Source organism: Amphiprion ocellaris, chromosome 11 (assembly GCF_022539595.1).
Source record: "Amphiprion ocellaris isolate individual 3 ecotype Okinawa chromosome 11, ASM2253959v1, whole genome shotgun sequence".
NCBI classification, from domain to species: Eukaryota; Metazoa; Chordata; class Actinopteri; family Pomacentridae; genus Amphiprion; species Amphiprion ocellaris.
Window position 1 is genome coordinate 28200938 of NC_072776.1, and position 18930 is coordinate 28219867.

General features: G+C 40.0%; 3 protein-coding genes across 6 annotated transcripts in view; all 3 read left to right on the forward strand.

Moving 5' to 3' along the window:
* cryl1 (crystallin, lambda 1) overlaps nt 1–4331 on the forward strand; it is a 31696-nt gene extending 27365 nt beyond the window's left edge. Inside the window, exons 8-9 of the mRNA XM_055015604.1 lie at nt 1980–2086; nt 4062–4331. Of these exons, the coding sequence (XP_054871579.1) occupies nt 1980–2086; nt 4062–4166 (212 nt within the window). The 3' untranslated portion in view covers nt 4167–4331. The remainder of the gene's footprint in view (nt 1–1979; nt 2087–4061) is intronic.
* A 1956-nt stretch (nt 4332–6287) lies between these two features.
* On the forward strand, nt 6288–11217 carry gjb8 (gap junction protein beta 8). Its single transcript, XM_023289909.3, has 2 exons — nt 6288–6446; nt 8281–11217. Exon 2 carries the CDS (start codon nt 8314–8316, stop codon nt 9100–9102), a length of 789 nt encoding a protein of 262 aa, XP_023145677.1. The 5' UTR covers nt 6288–6446; nt 8281–8313; the 3' UTR covers nt 9103–11217.
* Nucleotides 11218–11717: 500 nt separating this feature from the next.
* Nucleotides 11718–18291, forward strand: LOC111581581 (gap junction alpha-3 protein-like). Of its 4 annotated transcripts, none has more exons than XM_035957278.2 (3): nt 11718–12290; nt 12674–12735; nt 13929–18291. In XM_035957278.2, the coding sequence occupies exon 3, from the start codon at nt 13964–13966 to the stop codon at nt 15377–15379; it is 1416 nt and encodes a 471-aa protein (XP_035813171.2). In that variant the 5' UTR covers nt 11718–12290; nt 12674–12735; nt 13929–13963; the 3' UTR covers nt 15380–18291. The 4 variants fall into 4 exon arrangements, with proteins under 4 accessions (XP_035813171.2, XP_023145578.2, XP_035813179.2 ...); XM_023289810.3 differs by having other exon boundaries at nt 11718–12093; XM_035957286.2 differs by lacking the exon at nt 12674–12735 and having other exon boundaries at nt 11718–12093.
* The last annotated feature ends 639 nt before the right edge of the window (nt 18292–18930 follow it).

Here is an 18930-nt window from a genome sequence, read left to right on the forward strand (position 1 = left end):
GTGTAATGTTTTAAACGTCTAGTCCTCTCCTGCTGGGTTTCTTATCCCAGGAATGTCAACAAACCATAACGCTGAGCCTCTTTATGATGCGCTTTGCCCAATCATTAATTATGGAGGCTCTGTCATCCCATAGATCGCTAGATGCATTGATATTTTTCTACATCTAACCCAACTGACACAGTTATTACGAATTATGTGATCAGCAAAAATTTAGTTGCATGCTGTGGGATGACGGACACTTCTAGACTCCCAAATGTTTTTTAACAATAATTTGAATTCATTTGCTGCTCAGTGTGAATATAACAAGACTCCTAATAGAAGTTTTACACCAAAAACCAGAACCCCTAATGATTAATCATTAACAGTGTGTTTGCAGCACATTAACGAAATATTGTGCTGCCTAAACCACAAATGAATAACTACAGATTAATAAATGAAAATAGCTCCAGTGAGCTGCACTCAAAGTTCAACTAAGACAAAAAAAATGCTTCGGAAGTGGAACCTGACAGCTATTTATGAGGCATTTAACATGAGCTCTCAGCAAGAAGACTTACATGACATCCAAACGTTGTAATTTAATCACTTCAAACATCTTGTAGTTTTTCCTCGATGGTTCTCTGTGGAGTCGACATATTCAAAAAAGCCAAAACTAGTGTAAAAACAGTTGGATGCAGGAAACATTACTTTTGTCATAAGCTCAAACTGAGGTCACCTAAATTTACTTTACTGTTTGTTTTTTGTTCTGTGTACTAGAAAAGCTTTGCAATGTGCCTTAATGAATACTGATGGTATTAATACTTTGAAATGTAACAAACGGTCATTAAGATAATTTTCTTCTTTAGCTGTGTTTTCATGCTTTCTATTTAGTTTAAGGCTGCAGTTGTACAGTAGTTGCATGCACATAATGATGCTATGGGTAAACAGCAGAGGAGCTAACATTTCCCAAAACATGTTGTATAGCCAGGCTGCACAGTGGTTAGCACTTTCGCCTTGCAGCTAGAAGATCCCTGGGTCGCGTCCCAGCTTTCCCGGGATCTTTCTGCATGGAGTTTGCATGTTCTCCCTGTGCATGCGTGGGTTTTCTCCGGGTACTCCGGCTTCCTCCCACAGTCCAAAAATATGCTGATGTTAATTGATCATTCTAAATTGCCCGTAGGTGTGAATGTGAGAGTGATTGTTTGTCTTTGTATGTGGCCCTGTGACAGACTGGTGACCTGTCTAGGGTGTCCCCTGCCTTCACCTGAGTCAGCTGGGATAGACTCCAGCCCCCCCCCACGACCCTAATGAGGATTAAGTGGTGTATAGATAATGGATGGATGTTGTATAGCTGTGTGTGTCAAACTTTAAACCAACAAAAGTAAAACCTTCACGTTCAGCCAAAAAGCATGAGGGGTCTTCATTATACTACTTAGCAGGTACATTCACAGACACTATGTGGACACCATGGAAGCATAGTTGTTGTTATTATAGTATTATAGTATCTACAGTCCAATCATATAGTAGTAGACAGAAGTAGATTGGCATCTGTGTATTCTGCACATATACACCACTAAGTCACAGCTGAACTACTAGGAAGTAGTATGATAACCAAAACTTTGCATCCATGTGCACATTCATAAGCCAGTGTATGAATATATCAGCACAGTCCCAGTATCCATTCACTTACATGAAGCCCAGAGAAGCACATTCCAGACCTAAATTGCAATTTTGCAACCTCACACACAAGAACTTGAAGATGCTTATGGGTGTTTTAGATCAAAAATTTCACCATTCTGCATTTTCACACCTTCGGAATATATTTTTGTCAACCTGCAGGGAAACACTAATAGATTGACAACAGGTTTTTAAAGTTTTAAATATTCTGCTTTGACACTGTTTTCCTACACAGTCTTAGAGCCAGTGACTTGCTCTGCCAATGTTTGGGGCTGTACAGCAGAATTTATGATGAAGATTTGTGCTGTTCGATCATCTTTGGACAGGTTTGGAGGACTATATGAAGCGATATGGACCAGGCATCCAGAGGGTCCTGACTTCTTTTGGACCTGTACCTGATTTCTGCGGTGAGGGATCCAAAGGCATCATTAATGTAAGTTTGATGGCTGCAAAAAAGATCACAGTTGGAGTGAAACTTCACAGAAGCCTAAAGTGTGACCTGTCCAGAGTCATTCACACTTATTTATGGCACCTTGTGATTTATAAATGTATAATGTAACAGTATTTATTCATCCGGGTGAAAGTAATTTATTAATTTAACAGTAAATTATCCTGATTTATGATTACTGCCCACTGAGGTGAATGTCTGCTGATGGTGCCTTTAGTTCTGCATGACTGAGAGTCAAGAGTTCCTCCTCCTCCTCTTCTCCTGAGTAAGCTTAACTCAGTCACATGCTATCACAGGCTGTTAAAATGTTAGCCACAGAAGGTCATCATGCGAGTACACCTTAAGCTAGAGCAATAAATACTTTGAGGTGAGCTACTTTGGAGGACAAAAACTGTTGATTTTGTTTGATCTTTGTTTTCTGGTGCTTTTCGCCTCACTTACAAACCTTCACTGAGGATATTCTCTTTGAATATTTCCACTGAAAGTTAACTAAACTAGTTGTATTCATGCAGCAATTCATATTTAAAGCTAACATGTGGGATTTTTACATGTAAATTAACGTTTTTTACTTTAAAGCTGTTGCCAAACAAGTTCACACAGAGCTGATTCAGCCTGTCAATGTCAGGCAACTCTCTCTGTATTTTACAGTATTCAAGAGTTTTAAATCTAGTTTCTGTGGTGGCATTTCCACACCAGTGCACTGGTAGTAGTGAGTTTTGCATTTCAAAGTGCTTTCAAATCAAGCAAATAAATACAAATTCCCCTAACAAGTGTCAATATTCAATGTAAGACCCTATGGTTTATCTGAGTCTGTTAAATATTATGGTTAAAATTACATATAAAATACTAATTTACCTCAGTACAATCTAAATTAATTTGTTAGGTTAAGATCCTTCAATGATAATAATCATGGGTATTTACCAGACTAATTTAAAAATATACATTTCAATGTTTAATACAACTACATATGGAAAATCCAAAGAATCCAAAGATCTCCTATGAGCAAATAGATAATGATTGTGAGGTATATTGAAAACAGTCTGCCAACACAAACAGATAAGACTTTGATTCATTCTTGGCCTGTAGAGGGCTGCAGACAGATATGCTAACTTTGCAAAGCTTCTTTGTTTAATCTGCTGACAAAACATTTTACCAAGAGGGCAAAAACTTACCAAATTTCACACTATCTCCATTGTGAAGGCATCCAAAACAACCAAGAGAGCTGTTAAAAGCAACAGAAAGCAAGATTAACTGCGTCTGCTAGAACCAAACAACAACCTCCGGCACTGAAAAATGAAGCAAAGTTTCAATGACTGCAGTTCCTTGAATAGCCACTTGGGTCGACTTCAAAAGTGAGTCAATCGCCATAGACCTCCATGTTAAAATGCTCAACTTTACAGCAGAAATAAACGCATTTACAACCTGGTACAAGAAATACTTCTGGTCTCCATTGCTAATTTCTCCATTCATGATGACTGGATGGGAGTCAATTTTTTATATAGCTCACCCGTTTAAATTGTATAAAGGCTTAAGTTATAGTTATTGCATAATTAAGGGTCAGTTCATGGACCCAAGATGTTCACATGGTTACTCTTGTCCCACCTCTTTGCTCATTCTTGGGTTAAGGGGGAGTTAGGAGAACTCAATGTCCAAAGCCACCAGATTTAGCTTCAAAACAGGAAGGTATTCAGGAAGTCTGTGGGTGTTTCCACTAAGGATAGAACACCTGACCAAAGAATTTAGGTCTATGCACCACCTGTGTTTGAGCACATTATCCAGTATTTAAGTCTCTTTCTAGCACTGTAGACACATTTTGGAAGTAATTTTTTTGAGGACTAGAGTATATTATTAAAACGCCGTCAGCTATGGTGTCCTATACTTTTTCTTAGTGCCTAAGGAATGGCACCATTGATTGTTTTAGTAAAACCCAAAAGCCTTCACTTTCTTTTTCTAACTACAGGAGATGTGTGAGCTGATTCCCAGCGATGAGCAGCATCTGTCGGCCAGGAAGGACAGGAGGGACCAGCTCCTCATGGGTCTGGCCAAGCTAAAGAAGGACCACTAACATCTGAATTGAAGGGCCCAAAACAGTCAACATTTTCATCGTAATGAGTAGGGTTATGACCTCTGAAGGGTTTTACGTTGTTGATTGCTATGCCAGCACATTTTTTCAATTTTGTGACTTTTGATCGACATTGGATAAAAATATGAATAAAAAGTAAGACTGAAACACTGGAGTGTTAGAAATGGTCATTTGTTCAGCAATATTGAAGTTTTTTGCTCTCGAAGTACCCTTTACACACACTTCTACTAACATAGTGAAGGGGCTATGGATTACTGCCCATTAAGAACCAGGGATCTCCAGCATAGTTTATCTGTCTGTCCACATCTTGGTGTCTCTCAGTGTTACACACCACATTAATGGTCTCTTGTGTAAACAAATTCCGCAACAAATGTGAAGCAATGTTTTGATTAATAAAACTAATGAAATAACTCATGAATGTAATTGTTTTTATACCCGCCTACCAGAACATCCTAATCATGACGGAAGAAATTGAATTATGAAGTTTGACTACATATTTCTGCACTGAGCACTGTAGTAATGCAGAGGTCTCTCGTTTATCCTGCAAAACAAATCGATGATGTTTCGTTGCATTAGATGGTCGCAGATCTCAGGGAACAATGAATGAAAACACGTCACGAGTGCTGCTCTGGGTTGCTGTGACATTTTCCGCTCTGATTTCATTTCATGGTGATATCTGGATATCTAGTGACCGTCACATGATCACACAGTGGGCATCATAAATGTTTATAGCTGATATCCTGTAAAGATATATATGTGTGTATATATATATATATATATATATATATATATATATATATATATATATATAGATATAGATATATATATAGATATATATAGATATATATACACATATACATAAATATATAGATATAGATATAGATATATATACACATATACATAAATATATAGATATAGATATAGATATATATAGATATATAAAGTAGAGTTTTAATCCATACACTAACATTAAAAGTTTGGGGTCACTTAGAAATGTCCTTATTTTTGAAAGAAGAGCAGTTTTTTTCAATGAACATTAAATTAATCAGAAATACATTCTAGACATTGTTCATGTGGTAAATTGCTATCCTAGCTGGAAATGGCTGATTTTTAATGCTAACAATGTTTTTTCATGGCTCCACTGGGGTTTTGGATCAACTTCCTCTTTTATCTCCAGATTTTTGAGGTTAGGAAGCTTCTTGATCATCACTCTTGTCTTCACTTCCCTCCATAGATTCTTAATGGGATTCAGGTCTGAACTCCAAAATATTCATATTCTTTTCTGTTCACCACTTCTTGACCATTGTGGCTGTATGTTTCAGATATTTTTCTTGTTTATTGTCTAATGAAAACACACTATAGGTATGAAGAATTTGGGGTTTGACTGTAAGTTTTCTGTTACAAGCAGCTTGAATTTGTTAATTTCGTTATGCTATGATAACCAAAGGAAGTTGTTCGAGTAGCTGACTAGAATCATGGTTATAAAACCTTTATTTTTGTTTAAAAACTGCCTTTTGAGATTGAAACATAAGTGCCTTTTACTCATTTAAAAACTGATGCTGCACCACTGAGGCTCTTTTCCTCCCTCATTCAAAGTTCAAAAGTTTGCAAAAGTTTCAAGGGGTATGAACAATTTTTGACAATGCATTTAGTAAAAGTCATTAAAAAAACATTGAAATAGTCTCAATTTATCAATAACATCTTTAGCACGTCTTAACACTTTTAGTCACTTGTTTACACAGTTTCCAGTCATAAGAAACCTACTGTTCAGATAAAAATGCACCACAGATAAGAAGAATTTGGGGCTGCCGATTATGCTGACCAAGATCATGATTATAAACTTTTATTTTTCTTAAAATTGTCTTTTCAGATTTGAAATCAAGCGCCTTTTATGCATGTGAAAGCAGCTGTTGCTGTCATGCTGCACCACTCAGACTCCCTTTCCTTTGCAGTGTTGAAATAAAACTTTTGTCTGCCAATTATAAGATCATCCTGCACCACACCAGACTAGATCAGCTGGTCACAGACTGTCTCCTCCGACTGGCTCCACCCTGATCCTGGCGCCTCCCTCCCTGCTGCAGGATGGAAACCCTCCGAGGACTCAGGTGCGTCTCAGACACCGGAGGCTCCGAGGAGGGACGAGTCGGACTCAACGCGTCAAACTCTGATTGTTCTGGACGCGCGAAAGAAACAAGGATTAACTGTTTTTACCGCTACATGGAGAGTTATTTTATTTTTTAGGATAAACACATAAAGAGACAGGTGAGTTTTGTGATTTAGATTGAGCACGTTCATCATCACTTCACATTATGGTACTGATGAAAACAAGTCAAACTCTACTTTTTACAGTAATTATATTAAATGCCTTCAGTTTAAGAAGTGTAACTTTTATTTACGAACGACTTGATGCTCAAATATTTGATTTACGCAAAAGAAAACAAAGTAACATTTCATTATAATTAGACTGCATCGAAAAAACTATTTTCTATGTCCTTAATACGTAAAATATTCGCATATTTACAGAATTCCTGAATGATTTTCGCCTAAAGATCGCAAAAATAAAGATGGAGGATGGACTTTTTCAAGATAAGGACTGAGATGGCCCACTTCTTTTACGTTTTATTCCTGCCAAAGATATATTTCTTTCAAAGATTCGGTATCATCTTAACTTTTCTCTGCTTAAAAAGTTTAACTTCAAGTCATTTTTTAAACTAATAATGTTGGAGAAGAAAAATATGTAACTATGAAAGTAGATCACAGTTTAACACATGTTCAATATAATTAATATGCTAATTATGAATGAATATAATGTGGCAAAATAGATTAAAATGTTTACATCTCTATTCAAGGGTCCAGTAAAGACAGCAGTGATGTGCACCAGTTGTTGGTGTGCAAACATTGTCTAAATGGTATTAGAAAGCATAAGATTACAGATGGTATAACATTGTGTCCCTGGTTTCTTCCTAAGTCTTTAGATCTGGATCTCTGTGTCAGGAGTTTGGTTCTGTTTTCCATCTGTACCTCTGAAAATGATTTGAAGTCATGTACGTGCCAAAAATAATCTCACTCTCTTCACACTTTACACAGTGATGCTTTAGATTTGTCTGTAATGCAGTTTTATACACTTTATAATTACTAAATTCAGTGATATTTCAATCGTTTAGAGTTACTGCTTTTATTTTGAGGCTGTAGAACATCCTGTCAGCGCCACCTAAACTCTGTGAGGTGCTGTTTGGCCTCATTTTCTCAGTCGTTGCTGTTGGCTTTGTGGTAATACTTTATTAAAGAGTGTTAAAGACAGAGTTTGTGTATGTTCTCTTTATATAAACAAAACAGTTTAACATTATGCTGTTAACTTGCACTTACGTGAAAATGCATCTCAGGCAAAGTTACACAAAAGTAATGTGACAAGAAGCGTAACAAATTACTCTGTAAAGGGAGTAAAGAGTAAAGTAGTAGTCACTTTTTAAAGTATTGATTCCAATACTGCTTTTGACTGCACTTTAGGTGGTTTTCTACTGCAGGAACTTGGGTCAAAAATGAGGTGTATACAAGAGAAAATTGGCCTTTTCAGCCTTTCTGGATCCATAAGATCCAAAAGTTCGGCCACAACGTCATGTTCAAATGCACCTAAACGACAAACAGTAGTAGATGGTATTGTTAGAGAGACCAAGACTGCTACCTGATGAAGGTATCAAAAGAGCAGAAAAAAAGTCACTCATTCTCCAAGTTTGACCAATTGGTATTTGTTCTCTCCGAGTTCAACCCGCACAGCAGATTTCCAGAAGTATTTAGAGGTATCTACCTTGTACTAGATGCTTTTTTTCTCCTCAGAAAACAGCTATTAAAGAAGTTCTACAGGGTTGTTTTTATCAGTGCACAAAGGTAAAGGGAAACCTACGTCAGTTTGTAAGTTCCTGCAGTGGAAAACAGCCTTTTGTTCAAAAACATACAATCCCAAAAGTCTTCTAGATACAATTGCAGCTAATAGCAGGTAAAACTCTGCAGCTTCAGATGTTAGCAGATCTGGGACAAAGGATGATGATCAGATATACTTTGATGCTGCATTTGGTTAACCATCTGCTGATTCCTGTAGGTCATCTGAGCTCCCAGAGTCCTTTTGGCCACGATGAGTTGGGGTGCTCTCTATGCCCAGCTGGGCGGTGTCAACAAACATTCCACCAGTCTGGGGAAAATATGGCTTTCCGTCCTGTTCATTTTTCGCATCACCATCCTGGTTCTGGCTGCTGAGAGCGTCTGGGGCGACGAGCAGTCCGACTTCACCTGCAACACGCAGCAGCCCGGATGCAAAAACGTCTGCTATGACCACTTCTTCCCTGTATCACACATCCGCCTCTGGTGTTTGCAGCTCATCTTTGTCTCGACGCCGGCCCTGTTGGTAGCCATGCATGTTGCCTACAGAAAACGTGGCGATAAGAGGACCATGCTGGCCTCCAATGGCACCGAGAAGATGACGGACACGGACCTGGAGACGCTGAAGAAAAGGCGTCTGCCCATCACAGGTCCGCTGTGGTGGACCTACACCTGTAGCTTGTTCTTCAGGCTCATCTTTGAAGGCGGCTTCATGTACGCCCTCTACTTTGTGTACGACGGCTTCCAGATGCCCCGACTGGTGAAGTGCGAGCAGTGGCCCTGCCCCAACAAGGTGGACTGCTTCATCTCTAGGCCGACGGAGAAGACGGTCTTCACCATCTTTATGGTGTCGTCGTCGGCCATCTGCATGGTGCTGAACGTGGCCGAGCTGGGATACCTCATCGTCAAGGCACTCTTGAGGTGCTCGTCCAGGTCGAACAAGAGGAAACACGTCTACACAGAAAGCGTGACGAGGGATAACAAGAAGAACGAGATGCTGCTTTCGTCCTCCACAGATACATCCAGCAACAAGACGATGTGCTGAGGAACAATGAGTGGAACCAAAGGAGGAGGAGCAGGCACAAACTGTAGCTCCAAACAGACAGTTTGTGTCTTCAGTCAGGCTTTAATGGTGAAACAGCTCAGAGTTTGTGGGAACTTGAAAAACAGAAATTAGCTCAGCTAGACAGCACTGTCTCTAGTTGGACTGGCCCGAGTATGTGCATATTTGCTTTAAAGAAGGTGATGCATCCATAAATTTTCAATTGAAGGCCGTCTAGTGTTCTTTATAAATGTATGTTTTTAAATCTGGTCGAGTTCCCACCAGTGAGTGTTACTTTGAAACACCAGATAGCAGACAGAAAAATCACAAGTGTCACCTTACTATTCACACACTGGACGGTTGATAGTATTTAACTGAGGTTTTAATTTATTGTTGACAAGTTGCTTGAAGGTAATGGCGAGGTTTTAAGAGAAGAGTAAATCTACACTGACATCTAGTGGTGATACTGGAACCACCTGTGAGCACAATTTAGTGTTAAAGAAGAGGAGGAAGAACAAAAGAAATCACAGAGTGAAGTGCCTCTGATTCTGTTTAGTGTTTTTAGTTTACAAGAGCTGATTTTACATGTGGTTGATCTTAAATTCAGTAACTGATAAAACCAGATGAGTTGTATGATCCTGATGTGTTGAATCGAGTGACTTTTTAATTGTATGTTTAGAATAAATTAAGAAGAACGTTGCGGAGAATGAGATTAAGAGTAATGTATATACTATGATAAAATCTTACACACCACAGCTCAGTGGTTTAATAGATTAAATGCTGTTCAGTCACATCAGAATGTCTTTTGTCTTTTACCTGAACTGAGGTATTTCTTCAAAAAAAAGTTAAACGTACTGAGAATGTGTTGCATATTTTCTCACATGTACGCCTTTTGATAAAAATCTATGTTTCTACTGTAAGAGATGTTTCTATTCTTCTGCCAGCAAGAGCTTGAAACCTCCTCAACAGATCTTACTGCCTATGAGTCAATTTTTTGCTGTGAAAGTCGAAAACAAATGCCAAAACACAGGAGTATTAAATGAAATTCCAATTTTTAAAAAAAATCTTTCTGGCTTATATTGATTTAGAGATATGAGTCAATTCATATTGCATATATTTTTTACAGTTATAACATTTGTTTTTGCCTCCAAGAGTTTATTTTAGTTTGACAACTTCCAAAACTGCTCTTCCTGACAGATTACTAAACCAAATATTCATGTATTGTCTTCACACAAGAATTCAAATGAGCCTGGCAGAGGTTTTCCTTATCCTGTTTTTTGAAACCACAAGTTGTCCTGTTCAGTCCAGACCTGCTCCTGTGTTATGCTGGACTTGTGTTGTTGTTCTTGTGGTGTGTACTGACCCCAGCTGGCTGTATCAGCTTTCAGCATGTGCCTTATTTTAGCCTCCACACTAATCGCTGCTCGCCCTCCTAATGTGAGGAACCACTGCCTGATCCTGAAGCAAAAATGTCTTTGTCCTCCCTCCATCCAGGAATAGCCGAGTTGGATTAGTTGCATCTGATCCAAGCAAAATTCACCTTGTGCTGGCAGGGAATAGTGATTTTCTGATTAGAAGAAAAAACCTGCTAAGCCGGACAATCAATTAGATGTGCCAATTCCAAAATTCTAAAAAGAAAAGCTGGGTGAGTTGTATATTGACAACTGATGCAGCTGATTGTGTGGAACTTTTCAGCAGGCGACCAAAGACAATAAGACATGTAAAATCACAGAAAAAAGCACTCTGAAAGCCTCTGTTTGATTTATAATAACTTGTTTTGTATGTCTTGTATACATTGACCTTTGAACTCTTGCTTTTCCTAACAGCCAAATGACATTTTGATGTTTGTGATAGCAAAAGATGGACGTTGTCATTTAAGGGATGGTCCTGATCATTCCAGTTTGAAGATGTTGTAGTTTTTAACATTTTTCTATTCCGTTTTTTTTCCCCCACAATCTAATTTTTTAATAGCCAGCAAACAACATACTAACAAACAAACAGCTGAATAAATGAAATGTGTGTGATTGTGTTTTGTACCTAAGATGTTTTTACTACACTCGCACTTTGATCCTTTAATTTGTTATTGAGAAATTTTTAATAAATCAGTAAAAAGCAAAACTGTGATTCATTGTTTTGTGTGTAGTGTGTCCAAGTGGTTTTTTTTTTTGTTTGTTTTTTTACTGTGGCTTGTGTGAAGGGACAATTGTACTTTTTTCTGTTTTATTGATAATGCACTAAAATTTCATAATGCATGGAGAGCTAAACCTCCCAATCAGGTTGTTGTTTTTAGTCACTAGGTGTCAAGTTTCCATGGATCGGGAACTTTATGAGGAAATGTTTTGTTTAAGCTGAGTACAGTGTATCTATATTTATAATTTACCGTAACTATCTTAAAATGTAGTGATCGTTACTATTATTTAGGGTTTAAATTTTTAGGAATGCTTACAAGTGATTTTCACGGGATATCTTGGTGCATATTCACGTTTTGCGCATTTTCGGCAACTTTTACGCACGTTTTGGAGCGTTTTTGGGGGGGAGGTTGGGGAGGGGCGTGGTGTGACACCGGACAGGCTGATGACTCTGTGGATTCACTCATGCATGGTCACACAATGTGACAGTCCAGACATGGCTGGAAACGGGAGGCAGCTCCGTTTAACCGAGCCCCATCTCCGACTCCAAGCCGCCTCCAAAAACTAACAACAAACTTTTCCTCTGCGCAAAGTAACGGGCCCCGGAACAGACAGACAGACAGACAGACACGTGCCTGGAGAAGTTTGTGCATGAATGAGTTTGTGAGGCAGCATTTGAAAAAGAAAAGAAAAGAAAAAAAGCTTGTTGAGCTGTCAGAAGTGAAGTTGCGGGTTCAGGGAGACAGAGGGAGGGTCGCTGCAGCCGCGGGAGGTCGACGCGCTTTTCGACGCACTCCAATGATGGCACCGATGATGGCAGATGGATTTGCTTTTCTTGTTTAAGTATGACATCTCCGGTTTAAAGGTATGACGGATACACACTGCTGCCAGTATTTTCCTGCTCTTAAATGGGAGTTAAGTAAATGAAGGATCGCATTTTATCAGGTAATTAAGAGTTTTGGCAGTTTTACTCAACAAGAGTGACACAAAAGCCTGACAAAGCTTGTGGCGCTTAAAGGGAGTCTGGGGTCTCTGGCACACTCTGCATTGTCAGCCTGGCAGGTATGGCTTTGTATTTGAACCTGGCTCTGTCTGTTACATTCATACATAAATGCCACAAATACCTGTGGAAGTGAGGGAAATTTATTTCGTTTTAAAGGTTTGCCAATAATAAGTCACCACAAGGTCAAATGGGAAACTTTCTGACTCTCAGGGTGTAACTGCTGCAGTTTCCCCAAAACTACTGTTCCAATATTTATATTTGGTGAATGCAAAGTGTGTTTAAGAAAAAAAACTGTTCAACTTTTATAAATTTTCTTCAAAAGCTAAGAAGTATTGATATGATTTAGATTTTTTAACAAAATATATACCTAACTTTCTGTCTTTTCAAAGTCTTCAAAAAAAATGTAAATGAATCACTGTTTGACCATGATTTTCTCTTCCAGCTGTCATACATATTGTGAACCCTAGTCGATGGATTTATTACCTTTAATACAAGAATATTTCAGTAAGTTTCTCCTCTCACACGTGTGTTTATGAGTGCTGAACTTGTATTTTTAGTGTTTGTTCAGTGTGCACAGCACCATTTGAAACACACCTGAGGATCATCTAAACTGGTTTAACTTAAAACACTAAACTGTACTTTGAAAAGTCGGTTTAAATGGCTCCAAATCTGTGATGTCAAATAACACATGTAGTGCTAAGGTTAGTCAATTAACTGAGCGAGCAATCCTTTGTAAAAATGATTAATTGTGTCATTTATTGAGTTAAAATGATCAACGTGATTTGGATACAGCTTTTCAAATGCAAAGATCTGTTCATTTTCTTATTTTTATATCATTTTTGTCGAGTATATTTACAGCTTTAGCCTGCAAAACAATCCATTTGAAGACACCAAATTGGACATTATGAACACAAATGAGTTCATTAAGGAAATAGAAAAAAATGAATGATTAATTAATAATGAAAATACCGGTTTCTGCTTAATTTTGCGAGTTTTTGAAACTTCAAAATCTCTCAGATGTTACCAGACTTTGTCACACAGTTATTATATTAACATCTACAAAAATTACAGTAAATTTCTTTCTATTTGATTCCTGTGGCTTTAGTATTACAGCTGACAGAGAGACAGAAGAAGGGAGGGCGGATTGTATGTGTGCATGTCAGTATTTGTGTATGTGTGTGTGTGCGTGCATGGGCCACACCAGAGCCCCATCTCTGCTAAATGCTGTTTTCGAACATTATAATGTTGATCTCAGCACATGCCTGCTGGGCAGTGGAGCGAGCAGGTGAGAGAGAGAGGCAGCCTGACATAGAGAGAGAGAGAGAGAGAGAGAGAAAGGCAGTGAAACAGGCTTCAGTCACACAGGTGGCCTATACAGTACAGGAGCTGCTAAAAAGCATCTGTGTCCGAGCTGTGTTTCAATTTGTTCTTCATATCCCAACATCTGTGCGGCAGATTTCTATAAAAGGCCGTGTTCTGTTGTGAAAAAGATAAATATGTCGGAGTCCAGTCGACACCTCCACTGCCCTCGTCCTTGCGTCTTCTTGTGTGTTTGCTTGTGTAGAGTGTTTAACCTCGGGGTAAGGCCTTGCATGACACCCTGTGCTTTCTCAAAAATGTTCAGAAACATCTCTTTAACTTTCTGCAACGCTCTGTCATTTTTCTTCATCTTTCTGTCCTTCTTTGTCCACCTCCAGCCTGTACTTTCTCCATAGGCTAGAAATCTTGAAGCATGGGCGACTGGAGCTTTCTGGGGCGGCTGCTGGAGAACGCTCAGGAGCACTCGACGGTCATCGGCAAAGTCTGGCTGACTGTCCTCTTCATCTTCAGGATCCTGGTGCTGGGGGCAGCGGCCGAAGAGGTCTGGGGCGATGAGCAGTCCGACTTCACCTGCAACACCCAGCAGCCCGGTTGCGAGAACGTCTGCTACGATGAGGCCTTCCCCATCTCGCACATCCGCTTCTGGGTGCTGCAGATCATCTTCGTGTCCACGCCGACCCTCATCTACCTGGGCCACGTGCTGCACATTGTCCGCATGGAGGAGAAGCGGAAAGAGAAGGAGGAGGAGATGCGCAAAGCAAACAGGTTCCAGGAGGAGAAAGAACTCCTTTATAGAAACGGTGGCGACGCCGGAGGAGGAGGCGGTAAGAAGGAGAAGCCGCCAATCAGGGACGAACATGGCAAAATCCGTATCAGAGGCGCGTTGCTGCGTACCTATGTGTTCAACATTATTTTCAAGACCCTGTTTGAAGTGGGATTCATTTTGGGCCAGTATTTCCTCTATGGCTTCCAGCTGAGGCCCCTGTACAAGTGTGCACGTTGGCCCTGCCCCAACACTGTTGACTGCTTCATATCCAGGCCCACTGAAAAGACTATTTTTATTATATTTATGCTTGTGGTGGCTTGCGTGTCTCTTTTGCTGAATTTGTTAGAGATCTATCACCTTGGATGGAAGAAAGTTAAACAGGGCATGACGAACGAGTTTGCCCCCGACCACGAGTCGCTGCGCCACATCGACAACGCGGAGCCCGAGTGTTTGGCCTCGGCCTCCAGAACTGCCCCCTCCAGCCTCAGCTACCCCCCCAACTACACGGATGTGACGGCGGGCAGCGGGGCGTTCCTGCCGCCCCTGGGGCCTTCAGCCGTGCCCTCGGCGGCAGAGTTCAAGATGGACGACCTGCAGCAGGAGGAGTCCCTTCGCCAGGCCTCGTCCTCCTCCCACTACTACATCAGCAACAACAACAACCACCGGCTGGCCACGCAGCAGAACTGGGCCAACCTGGCCACCGAGCAGCAGACTCGGGAGATGAAGGCCACCTCCCCCTCCCCATCCTCCTCTTTCTCCAACGACAACGACCAGCAGCAGCAGCCCGTCGACGCTGCGCTGCCGCTTCCCACCAGCGACGCCATCAGCAACATCACCAGCTCAACCGCTAATGCTGCCTCTGGCGACAGCAGTCCCGGCGCCGCCTCCAACGCAGACAGCTGGGGAGGAGGAGGGAAGAGCAAGCAGGAGGAAGGAAACGTCACCACCACCACAGTGGAGATGCACGAGCCTCCGGTCACGGTCAGCACAGACCCTCGGCGGCTCAGTCGGGCCAGCAAGAGCAGCAGCATCAGGGCCCGGCCGAGCGACCTGGCTGTCTAAACCTCTCTGGCCCTTTCATGTCCCTAAACCTTCCCTCATCAACAACCCCGCTTCCCCCCAAACCCTGGCCCCAAACATTCTCAGAGTTTAAAAAAAGAAAAAAAGAAGAAAAAAATTTACTAAGATGCATAAAGCGAAAAACAAAAAAACAACAAAAAAAGAAAACAAAAAACATAAGAAGGCAAAGCAACAAGAGACAGGAAAGCAGAAAGCAAATGTGAAATGACTATCAGCAGCAGTCGCTTTAGTGTAGTCGGTGAGTTGCAGACTCAAGGTTAGTTGTATTTTTATATTTATTTACAGAAAATGTGATCATAGGTCAGAAGGCTCCATTAACAGCAGTGGATGGAGTAAACGACACTGATGTCAGAATGTTACATCAAAATGAACAAATACCAACAACCAGCTTAGTACGAAGGAAAAATCTCATGTTTCTATTTTTTTTCTTCTTTTGTTCAGTCAAAAGGACAATTTATTCCACATGAAAGTGATCATAAGTCAAAACAATGACTAAAAAACATGTAGCTGGAATTGTTGCACAGATCAGCTATTCAGTGTGCACCCAAATAACGTGCTCTGAATCTTATTTTTTTCTGATTTTACAGTCAAATCAGCAGCACAACATGTCAGAATTTCACCTTTATCCTGGAGGGTCTTTTTGCTGCAGCATTTCCTCAATTTTACTCAATATAACTCGTTGAGGATGCAATTTTATCAGCAAACATTACATGAATTGTGTTCCTTGTGGTTGTGCATGCCAGCATGTGTAGCCCTGCAACTCATCGATTCACTGATCAAATCAAACGTTGGCCAGCCTGGTTTTATTCGTGATCCACTGCAGTACAACCTGCGAAGATGAAAAAAAAAAATACTGCAATTGAGATGGAATGAAATGATACGATGCTCCCAAAATCCTCCAAATAAACAGACTTAGGTGCAGCGTGGACGTGATATGAGTCAAAACTGCTGGTAGAAGTCATCCCTGCGATGCCCAGAATGCACCTGGATTTCACCGAACACTACATTGTCAGTAACATAGAGCTCAAAACCAGGAAAACAGAATCCCTAATGCCTTCCTCTGTCAGTGATGCCTTCAGTCAACATTTCTGAAATGAAAAATGCTCTCCACTAACTGCACAAATGCCAAGATCTTGCCTTCAAAAAATAATATGCAAATACATGGCAGCCACCATCTGATATAAAAAATATTGTCCTTCAGACAACCTCCCAATGCTCTGGTTAGAGCGGAAACTGTCATTTAGTTGGATTGTTGGCAGACATCTTTACCCTAAAAACCCACAACCTCCCTTTTTAATCATCGCGCCTAAAGATTGAGCGCAACTTTGGGAGTTAAAACATTTTCACTGTCACACACTTCATGTGCTTCTACATTGGTTTTATTCTGAAAAGTGCTATTTTTTTAAAACTGAATTGAATTTTACTCATAAATTGCATACTTGTAGTAGTCAGTTTGTGATTGCGAAACAGCTATGATTAAAAAAAGAAGACAAAACGACTGGCATTGCGCAGATCAAAAACGCCACGGTGCAGTCAACCTCGACTGCCTCCATTTTGTTGTGTTCATCTTAATTCTTTAGAGATCTTTTAGAAAAACCCAAACTTTTAACTGAATTCACGAGCAGCCACAGTCCTCTGTCTCTGTTGTATCGCTGTGCTGTTTGGGTCATTTACAACCCAGGCACTCGCTTTCAAAAGGCTTTTAAACTTCACATCAACCTTAATCTACTGTATTATCCTGTGAGTCCACCTCTGGCGCAGAGTTGAAAGTCCACAGTAACTCTGTGTGAAAACTCAACAATCTGCATTGGACATATTGCACTTGTAGAGCAGAACAACGCAATGAAGTACTAATATGTTTGTGCACAGTATTTTATAGGAACAATACTTTTCCAGCAGTTAATGTGCAGGTTAATACACTGGAGCGAGAGCAGTGTAAAGTGATGTTTTATTTCCATTTTTCAGGGTGGTGGGGGGTTACAAAATGATGATATTCCATGGTGTAACTGTACCCATATAATGTTTAATACTGTATCTTACTACAGTTGCTTAACAGTGCAAACGGAGACACAAAGAGGAGAATATTACACCAACACAACACAAAGGTCAAAAGCAGCCTTTTCCAATCCATGTTTCTTGTTCAAAAATGACAAAAAAATCTTTGTTATCTGCATTTGTTTCCTGATTCCTAAAGTTTACATTTTGGTAGTTGATAAAGATTTGCACATTTAGGAAAGAAAACTGCTGTTCTACAACGCTAATATTAGTAGTAGTAGGAGAGAGAGCGAGAGAGAGAGAGAGAGAGAGAGAGAGAGAGCATGACACCAAACTGCCAATGATCCTCAAAGGAAAAAAAACATGTCTTAAAATCAAAAAGCTCTTCACCGAAAAGGCAGTATTACAGGAAAAAAATAGAAGAAACTGTTATTTATCTCAAGCTCAGATAAAGATGAGTTTGAAAGTAAAGAAAAAAAACAATGTTGGGAGAGAGAATAAACAGTTGGGGTGTTTTTCTGTTCGTACACTCAGTATGTTCTCACAGACCCGTTGGGACTCTGGTTAGACGTCACATCAGACGCTGTCGAGAGAATGTCCGCTGGGTAGCTGGCCCTTCCCTAACCCTGCATAAAGCCCTGACAGGATGTTGTGTTCAAAGCCCGTCGTCCCCTCCAAACTCTCTCCTCTTACGTTTCATGCAGAGCATGATTTCTCTGCCTCGTCAGGGAGTAGGAACCATCTCACAATGCTCACAACAGCAACTTGTTTTCAATGCTGTCTTAAACAAGAGAAGTGCCTTGTGTATGAATGATTCTTTTGTAAGAACAAGTTGATGTAAATGTTCATTTACCTCAAATGTTTACAAAACTGTTACTAAATAAATTTTTTGTACCATATTCGTTGTCATTGCCATCAATCAACACTACAAGCATCGAGCTGCACACTTGAATCACATTTATTCCTGTAGAATCAAAAGAACAGTTTAATAATTAATGGATAAGAATTACTTTTTTAGACCTTTGTAACAAAGGAAATAAATATATATATATATCTGTTTCAGCCACAAGTAAATGTTCAAACATATTATTTCAATCTTAGTGAAAGGCATGCACCTTGAAAAGAAAATTAAACCGTGACTTGGACCCCATAAAAAGCTGTTATCAACAGTCCTCTCCTCAAAAATGAGCCAAAGGAAGCAAAGACTTCCATGGGTTTCATTCCACTTATTCTGAACATGAAGATTTGAGGATCAGCATGTGGTCCAAACCCATAACTTTCACCACTCAGCTCAGTTCCTATAAAACTAAACTGCATTCTCATTTTTATTTTAAAAAGAAATGTACTTTCTCCCTGAAAGGACCTCTACAGCATAGTTTGGGGAGGAGGTTGAGGCTGAAGGCTTTAGGTTTAAGCACAAAAACTATCACAGTTTGGGTTCAAATACAACCTTTCACAACATATTTGAAGCTTCTCCTCCATTTTCTGGATTCCTATAGTGACAAATAAAACCCTTATCTAATATACTAGTTAAGGAA

What these genes read in the sequence shown, in the direction of transcription:
- gjb8 (XM_023289909.3), top strand. Translation starts at nt 8,314, where the DNA reads ATGAGTTGGGGTGCTCTCTATGCCCAGCTGGGCGGTGTCAACAAACAT.
- LOC111581581 (XM_035957278.2), top strand. Translation starts at nt 13,964, where the DNA reads ATGGGCGACTGGAGCTTTCTGGGGCGGCTGCTGGAGAACGCTCAGGAG.